General features: G+C 37.6%; 1 protein-coding gene across 9 annotated transcripts in view; it reads right to left on the bottom strand.

Moving 5' to 3' along the window:
* Positions 1–25,514, bottom strand: part of LOC120782744 (sodium/calcium exchanger 3-like) — a 194,453-nt gene that overhangs the window by 98,050 nt on the left and 70,889 nt on the right. For 3 of the 9 annotated variants that reach the window (XM_040115184.1, XM_040115185.1, XM_040115186.1), the window contains exons 1-3: positions 21,961–22,035; positions 20,989–21,468; positions 9,308–12,632 (exon numbers count right to left, since the gene is read on the bottom strand). In XM_040115184.1, the coding sequence (XP_039971118.1) occupies positions 9,308–11,322 (2,015 nt within the window). In that variant the 5' untranslated portion in view covers positions 11,323–12,632; positions 20,989–21,468; positions 21,961–22,035. Of the gene's footprint in view, positions 1–9,307; positions 12,633–13,294; positions 13,357–20,988; positions 21,469–21,960; positions 22,036–25,514 lie in introns of those variants that run through there. The other 6 variants (XM_040115178.1, XM_040115177.1, XM_040115179.1 and 3 more) reach the window with 6 other exon arrangements.

Below are 25,514 nucleotides of genomic sequence, written 5' to 3'. Positions count from 1 at the left end.
AAGGTGATGCTCATTGTTTTTTCGACGTTCGTGGTTTGGTGCATCATGAATTGGTCAGAAGGGACAGGCGGTCAATAAGTAATTCTATTTGGCCGTATTGAGGCGTTTGCCTGAGAATACTCGTCGAAGACGACCGAAATTGTGGAAGAACAATTTATATATTAGACAAATATATGTATTTCAATGTTTTAATAATTTTCGATTTTTTGCTTCAATAGCATTTAAGTGAGATGTGTAAATTCTTGGGAGCGAATCAAAAATTCTCACCAAACTGTCACATGTGACATAGTGCAGATCAGATCGATGATTTTCGGATTCAAAATATTTATTATTAGATGTTAAACGCTTCGGGAAGTTTTTATTACAACCTGATCAGTTTACTCGTATTATAAGCTTGCAACGAAGTTTTTAAAGTGCTTACGTGGGCTTTCCATTTGAAGAAATATGCTGCAGATAATGTTTTTGATGTGAGGAATGAAGAACGTGGACGACCGCCAAAAAAGTTTGAAGACACCGAACGGCCAGCAATACTGCATGAAGATGATACTTTGAGTGAAAAGCAAATGACAGCCATGTAAAATGTTGCTCAACAAACAATTTCATGCTGTTTGAAAGCTATGGGAAAGATCAAAAATTGTGGAAAATGGGTGGCACATGAATTGAGCGAAAGACAAATGGGAAACCGAAAAAACGCTTGCTTCAAAGACACGAAAAAAAAAGTTTTAATGTCGAATTGTCACTGGCGATAAAAAATGGATTTATTTTAGGAATCCTCGGTGGAGGAAATCATCATCCATGAAGTAAGAAGGTAATGTGCTCTGTGTTTGGTGGGATCAGCAACTAAAACCTGGTGAAACGGTTGATACTAATACTAGCTGCAGACAACAAATGAACTATTTGAACCATGAATTGGTTGGAAAAACGACCAGAATGGGGCAGAAGACGCGGCAAAATAATTTTTTTTACACGACAATGCACCTGCCCACAAAATAAAATCGCTTTAGGATACAATCAGAGTACTTGGCCGTTTACCATTTATTTTCATCGATGAGACACACATTGGCTGAGTAGAACTTCGACTCCTACGCAGAGGTCGAAAATTGGTTTGCTTCGAACGACGAACATTTCTATCGGCATGGTATCCAGAAAGGTGGTAAAAATGTTCAAAACGAAGGGGGCAATACTTTGAATACATTTTTTTTTTACATTTTCACAACAAACGCTCTTTTAATACCAGTACACCTTAGCATGATTGCATGTATGTATGTTTATTAACTTCATTTTCATTTCCATCTCTTCCGCATATCAATCACTTAAATAACTTCAAACACCAAAAACAACGGTGACTTATATGCTCTTTTTATGCTATTTGCTTTTTTTCGGCGCTGAGTTTCAGTGTAGAAATGCGCTTGATATACTAATTTCGCAAATGCAATACAACAACACCAACAACAGCGGCGTGCGTGCCAAGCATTTTCGGTCAAAATTTAATAGTGAAAATTTAATTTCGCTGCGAAAAACAACATTGCCGCCGCATTTGAATGCAGCTGATGGTGGCTAACGATGAGCTCGCGGTTCCCTGTTCTCAGTTAACGGCAGACACGTGTGCGGGGCACTTGCTGAGACAGGCAGACGCACAGGCAGGCAGGAAGGAAAGAAGGTGTTCAAATGCAGCAAGCGGCCTGCAGCACATGAGAATGGTCACACAAATATACCATAGAGTTTGTATATATATGTGGTATAGCCACTGCAGGTGTGTTGGTGTGCATAACTTGTACGGCGAGTGTGTTTGCGCCGGGCGAACGAGCAGGATTTCAACACTTCTTCCCCTCGCAATTTGAATATTTCGGCTGGTGGCGCGAATTTTACGATAAAAGCGATTGTTTATGTCGCCGCTTAGGTGCGTGTGTATGTTCATATATATGTATTTGTGTGTAAGTATGTAAGTATGTGCGTAGTTGTTTGCATGCATTTGACTTTTGTGTATTTACTTGCGCTGTGAATACTTGTATGTTTAAGCGAATGTTTGCATTGCGCTCTCGCGCGTTGCGAAAAATACAAATGCAAATAGAAATAGAAAATGCAGCGCAAATAATGTGCACCGTGCATAAACACAATGGCTGCAATGCCCGAACAGTGTGCGGCAATTGTTGTGGGCTCGCAAAAATACAAGCACAACAAGAATAGAGTGGGGCATGGCGCGTTGGTGACGCTAAATGCCCAGTTGTGGCACTTTGTGTGGCAGTGTTATGTGGTAATCGCCTATTTGAATGACAGCGAAATGTTTTATGCTGAAATTAACGATTTACTCGCTCATCGCTCATAGCCGTTTGCTTAAGTAATCATTTTTAAATTAATGATTTCGGCGACTTCGTTTTTTTTTCGTCAAAAATGCATACAAAGTTTATGAAACATTATAGTTTACTATATTTGAGGACATAAAGAGAGGCATGAAAATTTGTAGAAAATTTCTCGCCAAATGTATGGTGAAGAGAGATTGTGTAGAAAAAAAATTGTTAATTTTGTTGAATAGTTATATATTTGGCAAACAGTTAGCAATACGAGAGCATATTTACCAAATTGTTCAATAATTTTTGTTGTTTGATAAGAAAATCATCATTTTAATATTCAACATATCAAATCCTCCAATCTGTGGATCCCATTCCTGAAGTGAGAATCCGGAAGGTCTGAAAAATACGCTTCAACAACCGTTATGACCTCTTCATTGAATGAAAAACGCTTGCCATGCAATCATTTTTTGAGTTCTGAAAACAAATGGAATTTTCCAGAGCTCAAAAAATGAATCGCTGGGGGACAAATCTGATGAATACGGTGGATGCTCTAACAATTCGAACTTTAATTCATGGGTTTTAGCATTGTCAAAATGCTCCTGTGACACGGTGCATTGTCCTAATGGAAAAGGATTTTTTTCTTCTGCAAACCGGGTCTTTTTTCACGAATTTTTTCCTTCAACTGGTCCAAAAGGTTGCGATAATATTCAGAATAATTGTTTTAATAGTTTGCAAGTAATCCACAAACAATATTCTTCTCGCATCCCGAAAAACTGATGCCATAACATTTTTGGCCGATTTCCGGACTCGAACTCGTTTCGAAGCCGAACAACCAGGTTCACACTAATCTTTAGCCTCTTGTTTTGATTCAGGCCCATTGGGATAGACCCAAGTCTCATCCATAGTGTTGAATTGACGCACAAAATCCGCTTTATCCTTTTTAAAATGCTCCAAATGTTGCTGAGAAAGTCGCATTCGAATGTGTTTTTGTTCCATTGTTTGCGAATGCGGCACCCATAGTGCACACAGTTTTCTAAAACCAAAAATTGCACTTAAAATATGGTTGCCTAATGAGATGTGTAGAGCCTCTACTAAATCTCTCTTAGTCAATCGACGATCCTCTAAAACCATATCCTGTATTTTGGCTATGATTTCTGAATGTAGTTTTATAATGCCACTCTCGTAGAACTTTCGTGCCTTTGTTAAATAAAAAAACTGAAATCATCGATTTTTATAAGATTCTCTTCAGGGGAATTTTAACTAGGAAAATCACTCCCCATTGACAGGATCAATCATGTGCTGCCAAGTCCAATTATATGTAAGAGTACCCAACAATTTTAGATTTTTTTGGCGGATCACCATCTATAGATGATCCTGGCTTTGTTTAGATAAAACACAATTCCACATCTTTGCACTAAAGCTGGCTGCTTCTGAACGTATGCTTCCTTCAGATGATACAATTATTTACAGTACTTAAGAACTCAGCTGGAGAGAAGCAACTCTAGGAAGATGATTCCTTACCAAACTCACCTAACACATGGCAAAATCTTTCTGATCGGTAAACCTGGCTTGGCCACCATTTGCGCTCACCGCCATTCGAACAGGACTGTTGTCCCTTAACCTTGTTATAATTCTCTTTTCATTACCATTAACCACCATTAACCATGCCCTTCAAAAATTTATCGAGAGTGGAAATTCGTTCCATCGTTTCTCGCATACCGAGTTTCTCATTATTTAAATTGTACCAAACGGCTTTTTGTGCTATCTTTAGCTGCTTTAAGAACAAAACAGTGCTCACTTGACTTTCGGACTCGCCGATTTCCATAATTTCAACGATATTTTTGATAATTGGCTTTCAAAACGTAGCTTTGACATCGAAATTACCGGAACGTAATCGAAAATTGCTCATAATTGATTACTACACATCGGGACCTTCAACTTTTTTTACATTTTCAGGAGGCGTACTTAAGTTTTCGCGTTTTTAGCAGAAAAACTCTAAAACATGACATATTTTCTACTTGCTGGTTTCTACCTTTGATGCGTACTCAACAACACTGAGTCAGTATATAGTAGTACTTGATACAACAAATAATTGTAAATTAAATGTAGTCTACATTTAGGAGCATTTATAGTAGCACAGCATTTTTATCCAAGTTCTGCACCTAAAATTAATTGCATTTCTATGATAATTAAAAAATGTTGCCTACATTTAGGGATATTTCATAGTAGCACAGCCTTCTTATCTAAGTTTTGCATTTCCATAGAAATTAAAAAATGCAATATTGTTAATAAATAATTGAATATTACGCGCAAATTTGGCTCACTTGAACTTAATTCATGCATTTCATCATATATCCGACTGATAGAGTATGAAGTAGAATAATCTTTGCTATAACATTGGAAGGAAAATGGTCAAATGTGGAAAATAATTCGTAGTGAAAAACTGGATATTTGTATGTATATATGTATTTTATACTAATGAGAAGAAAGAAAGAAATACAATATTTTTTTTATGAAAAAATTTTGTAGAAAACCACACCGACAGATCAAAGAAGCAAAATTCAATGCCAGTAGTGGTCGAGAACTTTATATTTCTTTTTAAATTCCATACCCTGAACAGTGTACATTATCTTTGCTGCGAAGTTTTTAACACCCAGAAGCAACCATCGCAGACTCTTTAAAATATCGTCACCGAAAATGCAAAACAACGTATCATCAAAAATCGAAGTTGTGTTTTTTATTGCTTACGATTCACTACATCATATTAGATATCTTCTTATATCATATTGAATATATGAGCATAAAATTTTCACTTTCCCCTGACACATATAACCAATATATTGGTTAGTCGAAAAAGTTTGACTCGTATATCTTCAGTGCTACCAATCACATTGTGTAATGCCATATAGTGTTGGAAAGGTGAGATTTTAAGCTTTATTCAATAAAAAAAAAATTAAATTCAGGGAAGTTAAAAAGAGTTACAGCCATTCAAAAATGGGTGAAAATAATGAAGAAATATTTTGCACTCGACTTCGACCTCTCGACTCTGCTGGATAACAAAGTTTTGCAGATATTGGACTGAAATCTGGTGTACAAGCCATTCGAATATGTTAACAAACTGTTAAACAAGGTGCGATTAAAGCACTGTAACCCATTCCAGCGATCCTTCAAATGGAATATTGTTTGAGAAGAACCATAAAAATTCACAAATATTTCAAGTAGACGCCATTGCCAATTTATGGGTCAGATTTATCAATGCCAAAGCGTTAAATTTGCCGAAATAAAGCAGACCATTAAATACAATACTAATTGAAACTTCAAAACGCTTATGCAGAAACAACAATTTGCAGACTTTTATGTGCGCGCTCGATTGTCTATAAGCACAGGTGCATAAAGACATAGACATGCATTTATGTATGTGTGGACCGGTGAGTGGGTCTCTAATAAAACGCAAACTAGATTTCTACCACTTTGCTATGCATACACGCGCATAATATATATGTACGCATATGTGTGCGTATGTATGTGTGCAACTTAAATGAGTTTTGTTCATTTCGCCTTACCGAATGCCAACTGGAAGCAAGCTGGCAACCTCTGCAAATGTTTGGCAATAAATGAATGAATGGCACATTCATTCACCAACACAACAACTTAATGCAAAAATATGCACAAATGCACACACGTAAATATATATCGTACATATGTACCATGTGTCTGGTGGTGTTGTTGTGTTCGTGAGCTGCTCACAAATGCCGTATGAGCACGTTCGAGTACTTAAAAGCATGCTCGTAAAATCGTTTTTCGCTAAAGAGCCAACTGCATAGCGGATAGTGAACCAATGCAAAATTCTATAAGCACACACACACGCGGACATACATACATGCATACTTATGTAAATAAGTATATGATTGTACATGTACATGTGTAAGTGTGCGTGCATGTGTTGTGACCGCCAACGCTGCGAGTCGGTCGTCAATGCTATGAATGGTCAAGTGGTAGCTAATGTGTTGCCTACCTGCTAACGGTAATTTCTTTCATTTCTTCGCACACAATACAAGGCCATGGTGACAATGAGCAAGGCACGAGCACCAACCAAACTCATGTGTATACACACACACACTTATATATATGTACATATGTATGTATATTGTACTTGTGGAATATACAGGGAAGCGCGCGAGGTTGCCTTTCAACCTTCTCGGCCCACCTTGTGGTATTGCGGATATTGATTTCAAGGTACAATTCAATTTCCCTCGACATTCGCGGAATTTTATGGTTTCGGTAAATGCGTTGGTGGCCTAACAAATACACATATACAACATACATATCTACATATGTACAGACGTACATTCATGAAGCGTCTCATATTCTTCAATATTTCGTTTTCATATTGTCGGTGTATGTGTGTATGTATATAATTGAGTATACGTTTGTTTGTATGTATGCATATGGCGGATGAAGCGAGTTACCTGTGCATTCATAAAATTTTGTCTGGATTTTGGTTGAATTCGGTTCGGTTTGGTTGCAGCTAGTTATCACTCCATAAGTATACATATACATACACATGCATATATAAAAATATTACGGTTTTGCTTGCTATGCTAAAAGTTGTGGCAAAGTTGGAAATGACTTATTACCAAATTATACAAGTATTATTCAGCAGCTTCCAAATATTGCAATATTTCCCCATTTATTTCAATTAGAGTGGATTTAAGAGTATTAAAACTTCTAGGAATAAATATTTGAATATCTTGAACAGGGTGTATTAAGTTTTTTTACCAAAAGGAAACATTGGAGATCCTACAAAAATTATATATAGAAACTATCAGCTTGTCCAGCTGATTCCACTCAGCCATATCCATCTATCTGTACTTCCCAGTTTTTGAGATATCGAAAAGAAAGTTTGCTCCCATCCTTTTCTCATCAAAAAGCTACTCGATATCGGTCCAATACACATATGGCTGCTATACAAACTGATCGTTCAAAATCAAGATAAGGACACTCATAAAGTAAATTTTTCTGGAATTGACCCATCTGTAAGGAAGCTCACTGCCCTTTTGCTCCAACGACTTCTCGCCCATAGCACTCTCGTTGGTATATGGGCAGAGAAGGAGCCGCCAAAGTTCGGTCTGGCCACTCCATGATTTAAGTGATCCGGTATGAAGTCAAAATATGTGAGGATATTCGAGTGTTCAGATACGTGTTATTAAACGTGGGTTATTAAACCAAATTCTCATACACATACACCTTCCGGCGATATTTGTATATATCTTCGATATTCGGCTTTTCTTTCCAAGCCCTAGATATTTCACTGTATCCGCCGGTTGCAGATGAATGCCTCCCATTTGTGGCAGCGGTGCCACCGGGATCTTACAGCTAGTAAATAAAACCAACTCAGTTTCACTTGGGTTGATGGCGTGACCTCTACCGACCGCCCAATTTGTTACGACGCTGAGATACTCCTGCAACAACTTCTACACAGTACTCAGGAACTTTCCTTTGACCATAAGTGCTACATCGCCTGCATAGGCAATCACCGGCCAGCCACGATTCTCAAGCTTTTTAAGCAGGTCATTAACAACCAGGGTTCATATAGGAGGTACCCGGTGGGGTACCCCAATTCACATTTCGTCCCGTGCACGTGTTACCTTATTCTGTTTCAATCGCTTTGTCGCATAGAAGACTGAGAATGAGGTGTTTGAGGTTTCATTCCACGCCAACATCGTCCAGAGCAGTAACGACTGCTTCCAGCAGGACGTTGTTGAAAGCTTCCTTAATACCAATGAAGGTCCCAACAGCAAATCTTTAACCTTTATGGCTTCCTCAAGCCATGACAAAATAGTGTGCAGGGCAGTATTCACTGACTAGCCTTTACTATAAGCATGTTGTGCTCCTGAGAGATATTTCCTCAGAATGCGGTTCATTACGAATATCCTGAATATATAAGATCCAGCAGATAAATATTGCTAATGAAAAGCCTTCCAAAAAAACGTTGTTGGTCACCTAGATGCAGTGAAACGCAGACGAGAAAGCTCCAAACTTGTCAGAACACTGCACTCCGAACTAGTAAAACAGGATGCTTCTTGATGTCTCCCCTCGAATACCTGCACAGTGAGGCCCGTACATCCGTATACTGGGTATACTCCCAGTTAAGGAGTATAATGAACTGCTATTCAAGCAGTTCCTTCTGGTGTGTTTTCACAGAAATGATCCCTGCAGTCACCTGCTTAGAGCGGAACCGCCACCTAGGAGCATCAAGAGGTCATTCTACGTCGACGACAACAAACAATACTCCGACCAGACTTCGGACGCAACTAACTTCTGACAAGGACTGACCGCCATTCATAGTAGAGCCATCACCTTCACCGACTCCCTCTCAGTGAATGGCGTACTTGGAGTTAAATCACCACTCATTGACGAAGAGGTTAAATCGCCGCGAGAAACAAGTGTGACCCTTGCACAGCTTTGTTCTGCATACTGTAGCAGGTTACTTATTCAGAATAGACTCTGACATATATAATATATGTCCAGCATAAAATGAGTCCCCGGAAGAGACTAATCACCTCTTTGCATGCCCTGCTAACCCTACTCACCTGACATCCTTCTACCTTTGGTCCGACCCTGTCGAAACAGCACGTTTCCTGGGCCTATCGTTGGATGTCGTCGACGACAACTTACCTAATCCTTAACTTCCTACCGGGAATTAGGCAGCTATTACAACAACATTCAACTACTCGAAATACAGCCTAGAAAAATTAAGCTTCCCCCAAAAATCGATGTGGAAATTAAAGTAAGGACCACCGATCATTATCTCACTGTGTACATATTGGTGATCTTAATGAGTTTATCTTTCGAAGATTTTATGCATTATTAGTGGCTCTTCAGACATTTTCTTATAAGTATTTCTGACATTTTATTTATATTTGATTGTTTGTCTTCAGATTTTTAAGAAACATGGACTCCACATAAATATGGGCATGTTTTTATTTTATAATATTTTACTTTCTATGACTTACTCAGTTTCGTTATTTTCGAACACCAACTCTCCCTGCACTGGTTCGTAGTCCTTGCCCGCCTTACCAGTACCGTCCTCTGTCCAAAACGGTATGATCACCTTGCCGCGAGCACCCGAATAACGTTGCACCTTCAAATCGTATGTACCAATGGATTCAGCGAAATCATGCGTCTTCTGATTGAAGGCAAATATGCCCGCATGATCATCATCGAGTATCATAACAGTGGCCACTTTGGGCACAGCCAGTATTGCCGGATCCGACGGATTACTTAAACGCACATAAAAATGTTCGTCTTGCTCGAAAACATCATCGTCGATAACTTCGATTTTGAAGCGTTGCTCATCGACACCCGGCGGAAAGGTGAGTACACCCTTCTTACCAATATAATCGCTACCGGCTTCGGCGGAACCGTCTTCCGTTTGATAGTCGACGGTCGTATAACCGGATAAATCACCGCGACGCACAACGCGCAACTCAAATTCACCACAACTCTCCATGACAGTGTAGTGGCCGGGCTCGAAGCAGATGCGTACCGTCGTATCATCGTCTTCGGCCTCCACTTCGACGCGCTGCAGCTGTGCTTTCACCTCATTGAGATCGGTGAGAGCACGTTCCTGCACTTTGCGCATTATATTGCCGCTGCCCATCATCTTGCGGGTGGCTTGTATGCGATAGAAAGCGCGTGATTTGGGGCCTCGATTAATCAATTGCTCCTGTGCCATCATTTCTAATTGCTCCAGATCGCTTTGTGGGTACTTCTTACGCAGTTCTTTCAGCGTTGAAATGTATTCACGTCGTGCATCCTCGAAGTCTTTCATCTCTTCATTCTCGGCCAGCTCCTTGATGCTCTCATGACGATTCATCTCGAGTACGGCGTCGCCCTCGGCGCTCACAATAACGCCACGCTTATTCATGCGATAGTTCTTGTCCAGATATTTATAAATCAACAAACGTCTGTCGGCTATATAAGCCGTCAGGACGGTAGTGGGGAAGAAAATAAATGTCAATAGACCCTCCCAGACTTCGACGCGCCCCGGTGAAATCTGCGCCAAGATCAAGTACAACCAAACGTAGGCAAACAGAGACCAAGCGGCCGTTACAATGAATACCCGCAGATGTTTGATCTTGCGCACTTGACCATTCGGTATGACAGCAATACAAAGGGCTATTATGACAAATAAATTATATGCGGCTGAGCCGACAATTGTGCCCGGACCCAAATCGCCAGCTTCGAAACCCTTCTGAAACATTTCAATAACGGACAAGAGTATCTCCGGTGCGCTGGAACCCAACGCCATCAGCGTCAAATTGGCGACCGTCTCATTCCAGACGCGCACCACTACCACCTGTGTCTCGCCGCCCTTCTTCTTGATAACCACCTCCTTCTCCTTGGACGTGATCACTTCAATCGCCGCCATAAAACGATCTGACACAATTGAAACGCCAATGAACAAATACGACATCGCCAGGAAGTACACAAGGCCCCGCGCAACGCGATCACCGGTACTCACATTGTCAATTGGCATCCAAACTTTAAGCAACAGACCGTCTTTGCATTGCAATGAACTGCCGCTGTGCTGCGACAAGGCGGTGACATTATCGCCACCATTAGCATCATCAGCATTGCCATCATCATCATCACCATCATCATTACTCTCACCATCCACAACACCATTATCATTGCTACTTATAGCACCAGCATTATTATTCTGATTTGCCTTCGGTGTGTCACCGCCAACGTCCGCCGCGTCACCTCCACCACCACTACCGGCACCGCCGGCTTTAGCAACAGCACTCACGTCCGAGTTGGCCCCCGCCACGTCCGTACTACGAGTCACTTTATCATCATTTGGTTTGTTGCCAACGGCAGCCAAATTATTGCTGCTACCGTTGTTCGGCGTCTCAGCGCCGTGGACAAGTCTAAGCGTTGTTGTGCACACCAAGAGCAGACAGAAGATCGCCAATTGTGTGCGATCGCGACTGGACCGCTGTCTGTTTAACAATATTAGCGCCATTTTCGGTGCTCGTGTGCTCTTCTCCTTCTTCTTTCGTTAGTGTATGGGTGTTTTAAGTTTCCCTTGCAAATTTTAAACGCTGCGTACGCGTTCTTTGGCCATAAGTAAAGTAATGCTGCGTAAAGCTCTCGCAGTCGACCGTGTCAACTCTACAACAGCAACTGTTCAACCGTCGTTTGGTGGTTTGTATTTCGTTGTCACCGTTGTGGCTCGCAAATTGGACGGTTGCTTTGGACTTTAGCGAGTGTGTGTTCTATAACTCTTGCGTGGCTGTGTTTGTGTGGGTGGTTTGTAGGCGTGTCGGCGATTGCTGATGCTGTGCGCGACTGCTCACTTAAGCTTTGCAGTTGATGATTGCGTTGCTACTCCTTTCTAAATTAAGCGTGCGCCCACCGGCTCAATTGAAGCGTGTGATTTCGTGAGTACGTGAGTACGTGAGTTTATCTTACAAGCTGATGGCGCTTACTCTCTATGTAAATATGCTATGTTTTGCAATGCGACTCTGTGCTTGTATGGTGCCTTGCAGCTGCCGGATTCAGCTTTCTTTCTTTCGATTTATGTACAAAACTGCGTGTGGCGCAATGAATGTGTGTACTTTGTTGTTGCTTGAATAGTTTTACGCTTTTTGTTGTGTGTTAATTTTCGCTTTTCATATTTTCCTAATTGCTGAGGTCTCTACTAGGAAGCTCGTGCTTTGTTGCTATTTATATTTGTATATGTATGTATGTATTTGTAAAGTATTTTGCGTACTAGTTAGCGCTCGATTTTGCCCTTTCGCTTTAATTACTTAATGCTCTGATAACAATTACTTTATCTATGCGGTTTGCTTTAAGTATGTGTGTGTATCGTTTATATATATATGTCTATGTATGCTAATGCTGCTTCTACTTAATAATAATATTTATATATCTATTTGATTTAAATTTAGTTTTGGACTAATAAAGCATGTGCGCTTCACCGACTGCCTCTAATCGTTCTACTGTGCGAGTTGTGCTGCACTAAACTACGAAGCTGCATAGTTGTTGCTTTTTTTGGCTTTTTAATGTCGTATATGTGTTTGCTCTTTACACAGCTAGAATTTTAATGAAATATGTTTACTTTTTATGATTCGTAGGCATAAAAGTGATTTTTTGCGGTTAGAATTTTGGTTCAAAGTATTTGAATTTACATATATTTGAACAGCAAGAATTTAGTTATATAATTTCGTTTAAAGTTGTTCTAAACTCGGCGCTTGGCTTTTGCCGTGTTTGAAAGACTAGCATCGCTGTTGTTGTGCTGCCATTGGTTTGGTTGTTTAATTTATGGTCGTTCTGTAAGTAAAGAGAGATATTTGAATTATGATTTAGATAAAATATGCCAAAAAGTCGTGGAATTATATAAAAATATACGTCATTTGATGTAACAACTAGTAAGAAAGAGTTGGAAACGAAATTGATAGCAATCGTCAAGGCAGATTTGTGATGGATTCAAAACGCTTTTGGTTTTCGGTATATGAGTTTTCAAATGTGATTATATATGATATTTATCATCTAATCATACCTAAGCTATTTTAAACCAATCCAACCTCACCTAACCTACCCTACTACAGCTCCCTTCAGAGGTGTATCTCTTATGGTATAAAAGGGTATAAAAATATCATTATCTTGATTTTGATTGATCAGCTTATATGACAGCTGTATACAGTACTGATCCCATATCGGCGGTTTCGACAAAAGAGCAGGTTTTTGGGGAGAAAAAGGCGTGTAGAAAAATTCATAGCGATATCTAGATATACAAACAGACAGGCGGACAGTCGACAATGGCTAAATCGATTCAGCTTGTCTCGTTGATCGTTTATATACAAAAGGGTGATCAATTTCGACGTCCCCCACTTTTTTAAAGTAAAACACAGAAACTTTAAATTTAATGGGAAAAGTGTATTGTCCTTAGAAAGGACATTTTCTTTAGAGAAACATATTGGAAAATCCCTTACCTGCCTGTATTTTTCAATTTGAGGCATACAAATATCGAAAAGGTGATTAGTTATGGCCAATAAAAACAGTGAGCTGTGCTGAATCTAAAAAGAAAATAAAATATATGCAAAAAGATGGATTGCATTTGCACTAGTTCTGTCCTAGTCTTCTTTGTAAAGCCAAATAATACTTAATTAATTCATTTTATTTAAATAATTCAAACATTTTTTAAGCACTTTTAATATTCTAAATAATAAAAATAATTTTAAGAAGGCAATACATTTAAATTTTGATTTTTTATAAATTTTGAAAATATTATAAATATTATTTTCCAGTGGTGCCCATATCCGCTATAATGCTACTACTTAAGTATATGCATTCATACATACCAACCATAGGATAAACATATTGAATCTCGAAAAACTCTCACTTTCCTTTATTCCTCTTTTGATTTTCTTTTTGTACGTTTTCACGTTCTAAGAAATAACTGTATATATGTACATATGTATCTGCATTTATATGCAGTGCAAATCGCTTTTGGCTTCCGTCCGGTAACCTCTTTCCTCTATTATTTTCTCAGCTAATCGAGCGTCAATAATGATTTCTTAATTATTACATGACAGTGATAGTGTAAACAAAATTTATAAACACAAGGGTAACGGCATACATATATGTACACAAATGCAACTGTATGTGTGTATAGACATGCTTGCGGATGGTGGAAACTAAAAGTAATTTATAATTTCGTATTGTTTACCGATCGCAAATTGGAGCTAATTTAGAGGTATGTCGATACGAACATACATATGTATGTAGTTATGTGCGTATGTAAACACATTTATAGCAGAAAATGCACTATAAACAAAAGGAATGTCACTCGCATGCACCTAATGTCCAAAAGCCTATATAAAGTTTTTATATAACATACATGCATATGTAACATACATATATATTATGAGGCCGCAGCATGCATTTGAGTTGTTAAGCTAAGTATATATGCATTTGCTCTACTATTTATTGCATCGTACACTTTAGCATATTTTCTTTTAACGGGTGTTCCAAGTAAAAATACTTTTTTCAATAACCTTTTTTCGACAGACAACGCTTGAGTCGTGTTAAGTTGTCATGTTATCTTTGTTCAGTATTGTTTGGCATTTCGTCATGGAAAGACTCGCAACATCATCAGGCATCTTGACACCCGACATTCATTATTAGATAATATTCGACCGAATAGATCAAGGCTCTTGAAAAGCTTCAAGAAGATCCGACGTTTACGAGTCAAATTTTGTTCAGTGATGAGACCCATTTCTGGCTCAATGGGTATGTAAATAAGAAAAATTGCCGAATTTGGGACGAACAGCAACCTGAAGAGATTCTAGAGCTGCTATTTCATCCAGAAAAAACAACGGTTTTGTGTGGTTTGTAGGTTCATATTTCCTCAAAAATAATGCCGGTGAGATCGTAACCGTCAATGGCGACTATATCGCGATAAAGGATTATTCGATGCTTGAAGCCGTGACATTTGGTTTCAGCAAGACGGCGCCTCTTCTCACATAACGCAGCAATCAATGGTTTTATAGGGAGAACACTTTGCTGAGCAGAAAATTTCACATTTTGGGTCAGTCGTTTGGCCACCAAGATCGTGTGATATCACATCTTTAGAATTTATCCTGTAGAGATATGTAAAGTCTTAAATCTATGCGGACAATCCCGCTTCGATTCAGGCCTCAGAGCAAACCATCACTTGCTAGTCGAAATGCTCAAACGAGTAAACGAAAATTGGACTCAACGGATGGACCATCTGAGACGTCCTCTTCCTCTTTCGGGCAATTTGTGGATTCCATTTCAAAAGAACTTTGCCGGCTTGTCCGCTTCCCGCGTGCGTCAAGCCATTTTTTGATAGACTTTTCTCAGGAGGAACACGGTCTTGGCAATAAGACGGGAGAGGCAAAGCTTCCCAGCTGCTGTTTTCTGAATAGTTTTTACCGGTCCTGCAACATTATGCCAAACGTTGCATTATTGAAAATTTATTGCCTCTTGTTGGAAATTCCGGGCGCTTTTTGGCAAAAATCCATTTCAATTTGATGAGTTGTTGTCCGTAGCGTTTCATCCGGTTTTAGAAGCTCACAATACAGCCCGCACCTCTAATTCATTCAAATACAGACCATTATTTTGCCGCCATTGATTTTCGGCTTTACCGTTGATTTAACTTGGTGGCCAGGCCTCGCATATGATTTTTTTGCGTTTAGTGTTGTCGTAATGGTTCCATTTTTAATCACCAGCGACAACAAAATGCAAAAATTACTTCAGTTGTAGCGTTCAAGATACATTTCCAACATCCATTTTTAGCGCATTTTGGCCTTTCCTCATATCATACCCAATTCCCCTGCCTTTGAATACATCCAGATGATTTCAACAGCTGCTTAACTGACTGCCAAAGATTCTGAGAGCTTTTCTTGCATCTAGCAATAATCTTTGTTGTCGAGTAATGCTTTCAGTTTCTTATATTCAAACGTTTTCGGCCGACAAGAAATTCTTCGCCTTAGCAGCCAAAATCGCCACATTTAAATTGTGCAAACCACTTTAGGCACGTTCGCTCTGCTAGAACATGTTCACCATAAACGTCCAACAAAAAAGACGCTTTGCCGCTGAGCCATTATTTACATATATTAAAGTACTGAAGAAGAATTCTCTACAAAACACTTTTTCAGGCGCATATTTGAGTGAAAAAATTTACTACAGCTTCCATTAATTTTCTGTATACTTATAATAAGATAACGTCTGTTGCCTACATTTGGGCGCTCTAAGGCGCTGAAAAGATCGGTTCATAATATGAAAATGTTTTGTATCGGAATAATAGTCTGTATATAGCACCTTTCTTTGAATAGGTGAAATCTTTTTTTTTTGCTTTTAGCGTACCATTTATTGCAAGTCGAACAACCTACAGCATAAAACTATATTATTGGATTTGGATAGGCTGATAAATGAGCTTTGTGTATACAGCAGTGCCAACAACATTCATATACACTATAAATTTGTAAACGATCTATAGAATGTGCACAAGGTGTGCAACGAATGCGTTGGGTATAAACAATGGGGCGTCATGTGTCCGCTGGGTAATGTGCGGGTAAATGATATAAAAATTATTGCATTACTGAGGTGTAAATGTGGTGAAGCCATCTGCAATAACAATGGCAGACGTGAATATGCCGTTGTGATATGTATATACATATGTATGTATATACATCTTAATGACATGACATGCATGTAAGTATATATTCGTAAATATTTGGACAAATTGCGTACAATAAATTTAAAGGCATTCTATTGCGATCCCCTCGTGGAAGTGGGGTGAAATTTTATGCATTTGTAAACTCTCTAAACTAATATACATACATGTGTAAATATGTGGAAATATATACATATGTACATTTACTTTTGCGTATATGCCTAACTTTATAACGCTAGTTTGCATCACCATATTTTTAATCTGACATAAATCTGTGTTTTGGTCTCAAATCCGGATGTGAGCATGCATGCTGCTCAATTAAGTGTGAAAAAATGTAAAAATATTTTCTACTGATGTCATTTCGTCTTAAATTTCTTAAGCTTTGTGTCATAAGTCTAGTATTATTCATCAAGCTAAGTACAGTGTTTATACGATATATATACAAACATACATATGTACTTAGTGTGTGTATTTTTATTATCTTCCACAGCAACAAATACACTATAGATCTATTGTTTTTTTGTGTTCGGAAATTGTGCAGTTGCTTAAGTAAGTTTTGTATTAATGAGACATACGGAATAACTTTTAATAAAACGAGACTCATTTGACAATAGGAGAGCACTCATATGGAAAAGCAATAAATTTTAGTTTAACTAACAATAATTTAAAGCTTGAATGACAGAATATTTTAATACTAATTTGGTACCAGTACTCTAGAAAAGTGTTGAAAACGAATTCATATATTCCAAAGGCTATGAAAGTATTATTTTTACAGATGAAAACATTTTCGTTGTTGAAGAAGTGTTTTAATAAATACATCTAGGTAAAGTCTTTAAAAGATACAAAAAAATAATATAGTGGTTTGATTGGGAGTCTACTGTAAAGGTGTCCCATCTCTTCACTTCTGTGAAAAAGCGCATTTCATATTCTAGCAAGATTCTGCTGCGGCAAACAAGGCAAAACCCCCCAGCAATGGCTTAAAAGCAATATTGCTGCTTTTAAAGCTGGAGACGATTGGCCTTCTCGAAGTCCAGATTTCCATAGATCCATTGAACTACAATCTGTATTCGGAGTGGGAAAACATGGTACGTTGAATTCCCCACAGAAATATGGAGTCTCAAAAAAAGTTTGATTCTATCAGCATCGTTAATACTAATAGAAGCCATGCGTGCTGCTATTGATCAATGTCAGAACCGTTTGTGGGCTTGTTGTGGAAGCAAAAGCTGACCAAACCTTTCATAGCGATTGGTCCAGACACTATAAAGGAGCTGCTCCGTAGGGAAAAACTCAGATAGATAAATGTTATGTGGTAATGCACCGCGACCTAGGGTCTATTGTGCCCTCAAAAAAAAAAAAAAACTCAGATTACTGGTCGCCTTCTACACTGGCCATTACAAGCTCAAGAAGCACTTATTTAATATGGGCCTAGCTTCTTGTGCAAATTGCCGGTTTTGCGACTTGGAGTCTGAAACACCGGAACATCTGCTAATGCACTGCACAGCAGTCTGTAGGCACAGGATTAAGGCCCTTGTATCCATGTTTCCAAATAGGGATCACATCGCCTCAATAGCACCTAGCAGTACATATATTGGAGCTCATCAATTTGCTTTGGCTAGTTGAGATATTGTGAGTTAGGAGAGGGCACAATAGACCCTAGGTCGCGATGCAATCCTCATTTACTTATCTAATCTATCCTATAGATGAACATTGGTATTTCAAAGAGTAAAATATCTATTCGTAGATACTTTCAGACGATTGTTACCCCCGACATTCTAGGTGTCAGTCAATCATTTGTTAAATCTGAAAAGAGTCTAAGGGATGCCCTACAGCCAACATGGTTCTTTCCTTTCCACCGGGAAAAAGAAACAGCAACATTGAATACTTTTGCATGGATAAATATAGCAACATTGAAACACTTAGCACCGGTCTTGAATTCATAATTCAACAAGTTGTAGGCACTCAAGCCAATCGGAGTCTACAAGTATAAACGATTTTTTAAATCTTTGCGCTGGTTTCATTGTTTAGTTATATTTTGTCAACTACAATTAACTAAAATATTTTTATTGAATTCAAGAAAGCATCCCTACTTTGAAATACCATTTCTCTAAAAGATATGTATCATTATTAAACTAAACTAGGAATGTAAGTTTACCATATACATCTGTAGATAGAAATAGGTATAAATACAGATACGCATTTAGTTATGCAAATATGTATGCACGCTGAATAAATAAATTCGTAAATAAATGTTAATAAAGTATTTTCATTGCTGCCTTCAACATTCCCAGTGTATCATATCAGATGACTAATATTTAATCTCAATTCCATATAAAACAGTGTAATTGAAGACTGTGACTTTTGCTAGTCACGTATGCTATAAATATGAGAGTTTTTAATTAAGACTGTTATAACATAATGATGGTGGCATGCCAAATATTAGGAAGGAGTGTGCATCTAATGAAATTTTATGAATGAGAATACTTTGTTTTTAATAGGTTGCTGCATTAAGACTCGCTTGCTTATGGGTATGACGTGGAAAACCTTGATTTTTATAAGACGTGAAGAGGGGCTAAGTTCAGTTTTCGCTTTCCACACTCGCAAGATTCAAAACAGTGGTGATACCTTTTGGGTTGAAAAACTTAATAGCAAATAGGGGAAGTTTTGTCTTGAGATCATCCATTAGGCAAGCAGATACACTGTATTAGAAAGAGATTCTCTTCAGGGTTATGAAGTCAACAGGAAGTTAAACAAGAAAAAACGTTAACTTCGGCTGCACCGAAGCTGATATACCCTTCACAGGTGCATTTCTTTTAGTAACAATGTGTAATCCGATCTGAACAATTTTTTCGGAAATATATTATTACCTTAAGCAGTAATCAATGTCAAATTTCGTGAAGATACCACGTCAAATGCGAAAGTTTTCCATACAAGAACTTGTTTCCGATTGTTCGGTTTGTATGGCAGCTATATGCTATAGTTGACCGATCTGAACAATTTTTTCGGAGATTACATTGTTGCCTTAGAAAATAACCTATGTCAAATTTCGTGAAGATACCACGTCAAATGCGAAAGTTTTCCCATACAAGAACTTGTTTCCGATTGTTCGGTTTGTATGGCAGCTATATGTTATAGTGGTTCGATATCGGCAGTTCCGACAAATGAGCAGTTTCTTGAAGAGAAAATGAGGTTTACAAAATTTCAAAAGGATATCTTAAAAACTGAGGGACTAGTTCGTATATATACAGACAGACGGACGGGCGGGCAGACGGACGGACATGGCTAAATCGACTCAGCTCAACATACTAAGAATTTATATACATATATATTTTATAGGGTCTCCGACGCTTCCTTCTGGGTGTTACAAACTTGATGACAAACTTAATATACCCTGTTCAGGGTATAAAAATATTTATATTGCCAGTAGTGACTCACAAGGAATGCTGTCATTAAAAAGCATTTTCTCTGAATTACTAGACCTATATGTTATGTAAAAAATCACCCATATGCACAGAGGTGAAAAGATATAGTTTGATTGCGATAATTTTTGAGTGTGAGATGAATAACTTTGACGGCATTATTTGTGCAAAGCTTATTTAAAAAAGCTATTGAAAACAATACCTCTAGGAATAGGAATGTCATATAATTTCACGCATTAAATTCAGTTGAAATTGCTTTAATAGTTCCATGGCTATATATCCTCATTTAAAGGTGGGCGATGTCACGCCCCTTTTCTAATCTGCCAATCTTTATTTCAGACCTGCTTTGGGAATATACGTTATATCATTACTGATTATCAGAAAATTCTGATAAGTCTCGTACCAAATAATATTCCAGTCTCATGGAATTCCAAACTTCATTGAAAAATGATTTCAAAGCACTGACTAGTGGCTTTATATACCCGCGATATAATTTAAAAACATAAATCACAGGTCAAAGCTGAAGATAGATAGAAAGTGAAATGAAATCATAATTCTACAAAAGTACTTTACATGTGACCTAACCTTACTCTTCTTATTAATTGTTGTTGAAGATATTGTCTATTCTAATGCTCACTGGTGCTTAATGAGTCACAGACATTTTAAAGATGAGTGAAAGGTGATTTCAAAGATTTCAATTCACTGAATGAGTTTTATAAAGGTTGTTTTTTAATATGAAAGTGAAAGAAGCATAAACATTTCTGACCAATATTCGTCTGGTTGACAATTGCTGTTGAATTAATTCATTAAGGCCCCAGGAAATAAATTTAAAACCACAATTTTTTAATAACCATGATTAATAACACATTTAATATTATTCTTAAACGCCTTTTTATATTTATATTTAAAAAAATCATCTATTGTTTTAGAAATTTTAAACTATTGTGGAATTTTATTTCTATTCACAATACTTAAATAATATGGAATCATATGAGTAATAGCATAAACCTAAATATCATATATTTATAACTTGATGAGACATTTTACTCATAGATACCAACGCACTCACATTAAAATCTCAATTAACCGCTTAGCAAAACTCTTCGCAGCCCAGTGTTGAAAAGGTATTTTTGTGTATAATTATTTTTGTTTGTCGAATTACTTGCATTACACATTCCTCAAATAAAATTGGCACAATTTGCGGTTGTTTGATGGCATTGCGGAGCAGGAGCAATTGATGTTTCTATGAGACCGGTTGAGAGCGGCTGAGTTTAGCGAGGAGAGTAGCTCAAAGGTGGACAAAGGACGTTCAGAAAATTAAAAAATTTTTGGTTATTGTTTCGGTTACCACTAAACGTCGGTTTGAAGGCAATTATGAAAACCAACTGCATTAAGCGATTTCTCTTTTATTAGCCGAATAGAAGAATGCAGAGGGACGACAGCCTAAACGTGAACACAATAATTAGTAACCACAGTATTTTATTCGTGCGATTTATAATTAATTTTTATTTTTAAATAACGCCGAGGACCTAAAATATATTTCACACATCTGCATAAATGCACACATGCAAAGGAAAAATATAATACATATTAACAGCAATAGAAATTAATTTTTTTTAGAGAATTTTCAAGAAATTTGTTTACGAAAACAACAAAAGTGTCGCAAAACACAACAACTATTGAGAATTTTATATTAAATGCGCTTGCATTTATCGTATTTGTAGATTGTGGTGCAGAAATCGAATAGGCACTATGCATGCTTGGCGCTTAATCAGCACTTATGAAACGGTAATTATGGATTGTATTATTAAATATTTTATTTTATTTTTCAGTTTTTTTCCTAATATATCATTTTTTGATACTTTTCATTTTTCTAATATTTTATCTTTGATTTTTAATTTTTTTATAATAATTTTTGGTATTTTTTTGCATTTTTATTTGCACAATATTTATAACAGTTCCACACGACAGCGCAGCGAACCGTTGCACCACATATTACATTACATTTAAATCATTTATTTTTATATTTGTTGTATTTTACATTTTTAGCTAGCCCACAACAGACGGTGCACATAAGTTTGCCGACGAATTGTCCGATGCCGACCCGCGAAACGACGCACTCGAACTAATTGTAATGAGTGCAGTGGTAACTCACGGTAGTTCGGCGGCGTCTCTTCTATGAGTACCTAACGTAATGTGATGAGTCGCTGGTGCCGTTGTCACACTAATGCGCGCTACACTAGCGATAGCAGGGTCCATAATTGCGTTATAGAAAAGAGGTGCCTCCAATAAACTGTTGCTGTTTTAACTGAGTTCGTTTCTTTTACTAGAATTATGGTTAGAGAGTGTGTGAATTTAACTATTTACTACGATTATTTCGGTAATTTGCGGTCGAGAGTTTTTTCAATAATAAATAACCCACTTTTTAACAAAAATTTCAGAAGATTTCCACACAACGTTGGTTTTTGAAGCCTAACTTGACTAGCAACTTAAAAAAATCTGAAATAATTGCGACAGATCAAGAAAATTAAATTTTTTATTGAAAAATTTTACTAGGAAGGCTTTAATGTTCAGTCCTTCTAGTAGTTTCAGTTAAATTTGGGAGAAATCTTTCCAAGTTCACGCTGGAGGACAATACTCGTATCTATTAAATTTTAAATTTTTATTTACATTCAAATTATATTTCCGACTGGCACCGTTGCCTCGGTACTTTTTGGCGCTCTTTCACTCACGGTTTCTCCGCTACTGTTGTAAGCACTTCGCCTAATCATAGCGATCGTGCTAGTAGTGTAGGGCACTCTGTGTGTCACTACGCCTTTTAGTAAATTCGTATTGACTTTACATTTACAATTTGTTTTACTCAATACTTTTGATTTTGAAATGTTATTCTTGATTGGAGTGAAAGGCCTGAGTGAAAACAAATTTTAAGAGAACACACATTTTTTTTTGTGTTTTTTTTTTAAATACACAACAAGATTATGCAGTTATTTATAAAAGTTTAGATGTTTCTTGGTGAGTAAAAATACATACAAGAGTATGCTTCTAGAGTCTAGACAAGCGTGCAGTGCATAAACATTATTTTTCTGGTTTATATAAAAATAAGCATGTTTCACAAGGCAGCAGCACTTTTGTTGTAATCGTTGTTGTATGTGAAGACATGCACACTGATAGAAAATTAGTGGAGTGTGGGGTGCCTAATTGACTATCGTTTATTTATTGCACTGCAGTTTTGGTGTCGATGAAACGCTCGCGCTTTTTTCACAGCATTACATTTCGAAGATATTTTAAAAATAATTTAATGGAAGAAACGAAATGGTAGACATGGAACACGTGTTCTTTAATAATGTGCTTTGGGGCTCTTTGGGGATAACCAAGTCTTGGAGTATTTTTTATGGAGAGTCATAGGCTGGGTGCGGGCAATTAGCCTAAATTACCGAAGTATTTATAATTACATTGCTGTTTTCAGTAGAGCATCGGTAATTGTCTTTATATGGAGACTTCGGCTATCACAAAGCAAAAATGCGGTTGCCGACTAGATTAACAAAATTAAAGATATATGTTAATGATACCGATCATTTATTATGAATCAGCGAGACTTTGAGCCTGTGTTTTTAGGGATTTTCATTTTTATGCGCTTGCAACATGTTGCTAAAGAGTATAATAGTTTTGTTCATCTATAACTAATCAAGATAGATATCGGGTTATGTATATATAAATGATCAAGATGATAAGGCGAATTGAAGTCCGCGCGACTGTCTGTCTGTCTGACCGTTCGTCGGACTATGCAAGCTGTAACTTGAGTAAAAATTTAGATATCTGAATGAAACTTGGCACACATGATTTCATGGCAAAAAAAGTAAGGCACATAATGATAAGATGGGCGTAATCGAATTACTGTCACGCCAACAAACCACAATTTTAGAAAAACCTGTAAAGAGCCGTAATTAAGCACTTAATTAAGCTATAGAATTGTAATTGGTACAGTGGATCGCAGTGCCACTTGTGTGCTAAAATTTTTGAAAAAGTGGGCTGGACCCGACCTCTACTAGGCTTAATGTACATATCTCCTAATCCACTAAAGCTACAAGTACCGCATCTGCCTAACACAAATAATATAAGAATCCTTACTGGCAGTCTGAGAATGGAAGAAATCGGATGATAACCCCGCTCACTCTCCTTATAACGGTACTGTTAAAAGCATAATAAATCAATAATTAAATATGGTAGAGACATTAAATTTTACTCTCGAGGTTGTATGAGAGGGATTTGTAAGAGCTGGGATAACACCAGTGGACGTGGCACCGCCCGCTTTTAGGTGGTCACATATCTCGGAACCCGTCCGACCAATCTCAACCAAATTTGAAACGTGACATTCCTCTAACCTTTTCATGTTATAGTGTTGAGATGGAGAAAATCGGACTACAGCCACGCCTAATTCCATTTGATTCTTTCACTTTCCAGTGCACAAATAAAAAAGTAATTAATATAACGGGATAATATTTGCACTAATAATTCTTTTAAAGTATATCACCTTATGACCAAAAATCCAATTAAAACTGTAAATCCCTAGGTACCGAATATGAGGATGCCAATACCTATAGTTGACTCTTGACCGAAAATATGGACCTAAAATGCATAAAAATGGGTGAAAACATGACCTAGCTCCCTTATAACAAATATTTTTTTTTTTAGTATGCGGCATGACAATAGTTAATAGATAAAATAGGGTCCCAACTAGCCCAACTCCCATGTAGTATATAGTGATATTCGGTTTTCTGCCAAACCTTATGCCGAATATGTCGGCCATTGAATGATTGATTGATATGCCATATAGCCAACAAAAAATGCTCTTTGGCATAAGACGCCGTCTTATTGGAACCAAAGGTCATCCACATTAGCTTCCTCCAATTAAGGCACAAAAAAGTCTTTAATCTCTAGCTCTATAGCGCTTCCTTTTAAAGCTGGCTGGTTATGGCTGGTTTCATTTTTAAAGCAATATGAACCAATGATTGGATCTGCCCATAGAGTGACCTTTTTAGTATGTAAGGTGGTCTTAATAATGGATTGTGTGTTATCATCATTCCCCATGAGACAAATTTATTTTATTAACGCACCCATTCAACCAAAAGTAAACTTAATCGTTGAACAAACTTTTTTTTCCAAGCCGGGATCGGTGGTTGGATTTTGTAAGTCTGCAAACCAAGATCTTTCCGCAAAATCGTTCATAAAGTAGATAGTATAGCTTCAATTGCGGCGTCCTATGTCGGACGAGCTCATTCGGATCTCCTTCGATGCACAGCAGCAATAGCGCATTCGGAGCACAATATACGGCTCTCTGAGGATGCGATGCATTATCGACTACAGCAAATGTAGTGTGATTATTGTGTAAGTTACTCGTAATATCGAGTCGTCTGAATGTCGATCGAATATTGGACGCAAGTCGCGATGCATCTCCTGAACCGAACCACTACTTTGGTAATAAATTTCCACGATTTGCAAACGCTATTCCCGAAGTAATCTGTATATTGTAAAATGGCAAACAAAACTTAATATAAATCAAGCAATAACTATCAAAAAGACCAATTCCCAAAAAAG

This window comes from Bactrocera tryoni, chromosome 1 (assembly GCF_016617805.1).
Source record: "Bactrocera tryoni isolate S06 chromosome 1, CSIRO_BtryS06_freeze2, whole genome shotgun sequence".
Lineage (NCBI taxonomy): Eukaryota > Metazoa > Arthropoda > Insecta > Diptera > Tephritidae > Bactrocera > Bactrocera tryoni.
Note: the sequence above shows the minus strand (reverse complement) of the source record. Positions and strands in the feature narration are given on the sequence as shown.